General features: G+C 36.1%; 1 protein-coding gene across 1 annotated transcript; it reads left to right on the top strand.

Annotated features, from left to right (window-relative positions):
• Positions 1 to 1,335: 1,335 nt before the first annotated feature.
• Positions 1,336 to 2,279, top strand: LOC142175881 (uncharacterized). The gene is made up of 2 exons (XM_075242887.1): positions 1,336 to 1,686; positions 2,181 to 2,279. Exons 1-2 carry the CDS (start codon positions 1,336 to 1,338, stop codon positions 2,277 to 2,279), a joined length of 450 nt encoding a protein of 149 aa, XP_075098988.1.
• The last annotated feature ends 4,059 nt before the right edge of the window (positions 2,280 to 6,338 follow it).

The raw sequence follows: 6,338 nt of genomic DNA, 5'->3' as shown, positions 1-6,338 counted from the left end.
AGGTGACGAGTACTTATGCGCCGCCAATTTACCTGTTTTCCATGTTTCTCTGTTTTTCTTGTATTGTCTCATTCATATGCCTAATTGCTACGTATTATACTAATGTTGTTCAATTTATCGTTCTTATCATGTTTACGGATTTTCTGGTGATAATTGAGTTTTTATTTCAAGGTTGAGATTGGTATTATGGAACCAAGTTGAAGTAAGGTTTGTACTTGTTATTCTATCTCCCTGTTATTATTTATGCATTGCGTTATGGTAAGCGGGAGTATTAATGCACGAAGGGTGATGTCATTCCATATTGTGAGTGTTAATGCACGAAGAGTGATGCCGTGCCATATTATGAGTGTTAATGCACGAAGGGTGATGTCGTGCCATATTGTGAGTGTTAATGCACGAAGGGTGATATCGTGCCATGATATGAGACTTAATGCACGAAGAGTGATGTCGTGCCGTTTCTATTAATTTTATGGTGAGATTGAGAGTAAAAGCACGAAGGATGATGTCGTGCATTCTTTCTTGCTATATTCACTATTCCTGCTGATTCATGGTATATTGAATGCTCCGGTGATCATTCTGTTGTAGTTCTTTATCTTGTATTCCCCTCAGTATGTTCCCCTCCTGACATTTCCTATTTAGTTCTTCATTTCTGTTATTTGTATATACATTGTTAAATTGTACAAATTGATTTATAGGTGCCTTGCCTTAGCCTCGTCACTACTTCATCGAGGTTAGGCTCGACACTTATCAGTACATGGGGTCGGTTGTACTGATACTGCACTCTGCACTTTCTGTGCAGATTTTGATATCGGTTCGGGTTGATCGAGATTTTGTTATTGGTCCGCTGTCCGGAGACTCAAGGTAGATCTATCGGCATTCACAAACCTTGAAGTCCCCGTCTATCTTTTCTGTTCTACTGTTTCTTTCATTCAGATAGTTGTATTTCTTTCAGACTATTATTTGTAGTAAATTCTAGAATGCTCGTGAATTGTGACTCCAGATCCGGGTGGTAGTAATTAATACAGTTTTATGATATTCTGTACTTATTATATTTCATCTTAGTTAATTATTGTTAATTACTGAATGGAAATAAGGAATTGGTTTAATGATTCTCTAACGTTGGCTTGCCTAGCAAATGAAATATTAGGCGCCATCACGGTCCCGTCGGTGGAAAATTTCGGGTCGTGACACTCGGACAGGCATGAAGGCATTGAAAATGCAGAGGCAATATTGTATCCACAAGTACCTCATTGTGTCTGCATATGGCTTCTATGGAATAATGTAAAAACAACTTACAAGAAGAAGCATTTGCAGCTCAAAGACATATTCTTTGCTATGGCCAAAGCATACACAGTTGAGAAGTTTGATTACCACATGGCAGAGGTAGAGAGAATTGATAAGAGGGTCAAAGATTACTTAATCAACATTGGGTATGAAAGATGGTCCAGAGCACATTGCACTACCAACAGAACATTGACAATGACTTCAAATATTATGGAGTCGATCAATGCGGTGCTCAAGGCTGCTAGGGAACTCCCAGTACTGCCATTGCTAGAGTACATAAGGCAATTGATTGGACGATGGAACGTTACAAACCAAAAGAGTGCAATAGAGTCATTTACTGATCTTGGGGGAAAATATGATACAATGTTGATGGACAATCTCGAATTGTCATATCGGATGAAGGTATGAATAGAATATGTAGATACTTGTGCATATAATATGTAATGCCGAATTCACAGATCTGTTATATCTTGAACCCTTTATGTGATTCTGTTAAACTAGTATCCACCTGCACGGCATAGGGAGACCAAATTGATTAAAGCTAGTGTTTTCTAATATTCATTGTTTGCACAAAGAAAATATTATCGTGTTCAAGTAATGGAGGTTTTTATCTCTGTTACCCGATGCTTCAGGTTTTTTGTTTCTTTTCAAAGCTGGTTGGTCTACCTCCATTCTCTGTTTCTTCTAGGGCATGGAAGAAATTAGTCATTTTGTAAGCAAATTGTTCAACTTTTAGGCGACCACCAGCATGTATATAATGCTTTCAATTTATTGTAGCATCTATGCCTACCCACTACTGAAATATTGGTTAGTTTTGAATCTTGTAGGCTCTTCAGTATATGTGTTTTGAGGGCATATGCTTTGTCACCACTAATGATAGTTGATAAATTTTGTAGGTGACCTCTTCGACGAGTTACTTATATTCAGTACTTGACAAGGGTAAGCAGAGAATGGTGTTCCTAAAAGACAGAACTTACAAATGTGGAAGGTTTTAGTTGGATGAGCTGCCATATGCACATGCATGGGCAGTATTAAAATACAAATACATTGATCACATTGAGTATTGCTCTGTGTACTACACCAGAAATTACCTATTGAAGACCTTTGAAATTTCAATTTATCCGGTTCCTGATGAAAGCACATGAAAAATTCCTGTAAAAGTTCTAGATGAAAAAGTCTTGCCACTAGACGTGACTAAATCAATAAGAAGGCCAAGGAAGGGGAGGTGCAAGCCAATATCTGAAAGGAAACGAAAAAGGTCGATTTCATGTGGACAGTGCGAAGAACAAGGTCACAACAGGAAAACTTGTAGAAATAATCCAAAGAGAAGATGAAATATGTCAAACTTAGAATTACTTGTTATTTTACTTTACTGGATATCATAGAGATTTAGAAGAATCCAATATATCAAGAACTGTATCAATGCAGAATGTCATTTGAATTTTAGATATAAATAAATATTTGATCTATCATTTAAAATCGTGTTGCAAGTGTATTTTTTAAATTATACATTTGTTTGATTAAAAAAAAAAGTTGTATCAGCTATGCTTCATATTTGTATCTCTTGTGTATCACCTGTGTATCAGTTGTGTATCATATTTATATCCTCTATGTATCTCTTGTGTATCACCTATGTATCTTTGTGTATCGGCTCTTACTCATGTCTGTATTTGTGTAATAACAAAGCTAACTAAAGCAAAACCGACGTAGCATCTAGAAAACTGTGCAAATAGTTTTAGAAATTTGCAAATAAGTGGCTTCATCAATACATATTTCGAAACCAAACAAACTGCAGAACTCGTTGTGTAGAAACTAACTGTGCAGCAATCCAAAACGAATGTATCATCTATGTATCATGTGGGTATCATATCTGTATCATGCGTGTATCAGAAAGAGACAGTTTATCACAAACTACCATATATTTTTCATATCTTGAATTCACAACACAAAATCAAGGGAGGAAACACCAAAATAAACTAAACTACAACACTCCAACGTTGCACTAAAACTCATTAAACCTTTATAATAGAGCAGACATCTCATTTGCCGTACAAATCTTAAAAGTATTCATAAAATTCAAACACAAACAAATTCGATCCATCTTACAACAATGACAACATAACAGAACACAATACAAAACGAAATTATTGAGTTCATCCTACAATAATGACAAAGGTAACTACTTCTTCCACTTTCGCGACTTATTCTGTCGACCAATAATCTCATCATCACTTTGCGCGTTCAGTTCCATCTTCTTTCTAGCATAATCCCACAAGAGAGCACCAAATCTGCGCTGGTGTGCATCGGCATTGAAATTTTTAGGAGGCGTCTTTCCCTCAATAAATACTCGACAAATGATGCCGCAAATACACCGCAATCACTACAGAAAATAAAAATATTAACAATTATCAAACTGCAGAATCTAAAAACAAAACAGATTGTGTTGAAAGAAATTCATACGCTTCGACTTGTTGAGGCAGTCCTTCAACCAGTTTTAGTCAAAAGGGGTAATCAAGTCCTTTTTTTTGTAGACACCAATGCGCCAATTGATATCTTTTTTGTTTAAATAGAAATGTGTGTGCACTAAAAAATGAGGCAGCAACACAGAATACTTGCGCATTGTGTTATGAACTTTGGCTTGATGAGCAGCTCCACCGCGCATAGAGTCATACACTTAAATACACCTATCCTTGAAGGACATCACAACCATTATCCAATGTCATTGTTCCGCAACATTAATTGGCATTAAGACCTTCTCGACAGTGTGCCATGGAACATTGGCATCCAAGACATACCCCTGAATATACTCTGCAATGATATGTTTCGGATTGCACACTTCACTATCTCCATTTGTATCAATAAACGCCTGCCACAACTCATTAATTTTCTCGTCGAAGTACCAATCCGTGGTGGTGAATGTTACAGGTAGGTTTTTGTCATATTTCCTCTTCTTACTCAAATAATATAACAAAACATCAATGTGCTAAAACAAAACATAACAAATAATTAATCATTGAAGGCTTGTAAGCTTTAAGCGGCTACGCTTTTTCAAACCAAATTCACAGAAAACAAAGAAAAATGAATGCTCACTACTTCTCTTGTGCCAGGCAAGATAGCAATTAATAATCTGTTCTAACTTAAGAGTCCTGATCACGTGTACACTGGCTAAAATTAAAAAAAAAACTGTAAAAGTAACTTCTTACATACCGAGTCATCCAAAGGCTGACCATTATATGCCAAAGTGTAAAACCACTTTTTGTCTTCAACATGATATACCCCAAGATCATAAGCAGGATTGAGTTCACTAACATGGTTCGGGTATTTTTATTCCTAGTAACAGATATACACAAAAGAGATATAGTGATTTGATATAAAATAATTCTACAAATGACTATATTAAAATATAAAACTGAACAAAACTCAGAAGCTGGAAACATACTTCTTTCTGGACTTCCCTTCTTTGACCCACGCAGCAAATACATTCAACAAAGAGTTGTTAATGCCAGTTCCGATTTTGCTTTGAAAAGAATGCTTAACAGCATAAATTTGCTTTTTTTTCTTTCGCTACAACAACACCAGTACTGGATCCTGAATCAAATACAGTAATGAACGGAGACTGCACGACCTTTGCAAGACATATCTTTCTTTTTTCCATTTGCGGCGAAACTTCAGGAAGTAATTCAGGCTGGTATAGAACAATCTGAGATTCAGGAACCTATTTCTAAGATTGTTCCTTTATCTCCCCTGCCGTCTCATCAACACTTGCAGTCACACAAACAGCACCAGTCTGAGATTCAGGAACCTTTTCTTTCTCATATTCTGCCTCCATCTCCCCTGCCGCCTCATCTGCAGTCTTACCAATAGCGGCAGCATGTGCTACATCTGGTGTGAAAGTTACTTCAGTAATGAACATGTTAACTTTCACACCAGAAGGTTCTTCCATGATATTGACACCTAACTGATCTGATGCATCGAGAACAATGTTGTTACAATGATGCACACTGGTATCTCCTTGAGAATGTGAAACATTTTTGCCTTCACTTTTACCGACCTATTTTTTTTAAAAGAATCAAATTATCAAAAACAAGAAAGAAAAGAAAAAGGAAAAGTGCATAATGCACAACTAAACACACCTTACAACCATCCATGTCAACATCTTCATTGCCATCAAACTCCATATTGCTCACAAAATCATTATTGTCTTAACAACCACTGGTGTCTTCCTCTGGATGTGCACCATATTTGTCTCCGCTTGCACCAAACTATTTTTAAAAAAAGAATATAGTAAGTTAACTAAAAAAAATAAAAAAAAATGTACAGTGGAAAAGAAACACATACCTTGAAATTTATCAACTCAAAGACTTCCTTGAATTTATCAGAAACATATTCTATGAAGGACTTTAACTGCTTATGGAAGTCTTTTGTAACTGCTTATGTTTCTGCAAATGTAACAAAAAGTGCTTCAGTACTAAATGTATCAAAGATATATAAAAATTGTATATTTGATGTATCACAATGAATTACAGTGTATCATATGTATAACCCATCAATACATAAAAGATGGTACTTTATTCCTTGTGTTGTTGAAGAAACCAGTAGAGAAGTTCTCACGTGTTGGCATGTCTGTCATTTTCCAATTCAATATGTGTGTTATATGATCTCCAATGCGAACAACAAACTTTTGATAAACTATAGTGCAACATTCATAGAACCACACCTGTAGTGCAGAAATCCACCAATCCTATAGAACTCAGACTTTCCCCTCAACATGTCCCTCACCGACTTCATTAAAGTTTGAAACGCAATCTTACCCCAGGGAAAGAACACATACTCACCACTCTCGACAAGATGGAAATTATGTTTACTTATAAATGTCTTCTGAGCCTGAGTGGACATTAGAAATGTGTTTATGAAATAAATGGTTGCAATCTTAACTGCGTCTTCATCTGACTGTCATTTCTTCTTCTCAAAACAATCAATAAGCGACTTCTTTGACACCGCTTCAAAATCAGGAAAATAAGTATCCACCAACCTATTGGGTCTACTGAAGTTAC

This window comes from Nicotiana tabacum, chromosome 22, assembly GCF_000715075.1.
Source record: "Nicotiana tabacum cultivar K326 chromosome 22, ASM71507v2, whole genome shotgun sequence".
In the NCBI taxonomy this organism is placed as follows: Eukaryota; Viridiplantae; Streptophyta; class Magnoliopsida; order Solanales; family Solanaceae; genus Nicotiana; species Nicotiana tabacum.
This window is presented reverse-complemented; position numbering and strand designations above follow the sequence as displayed.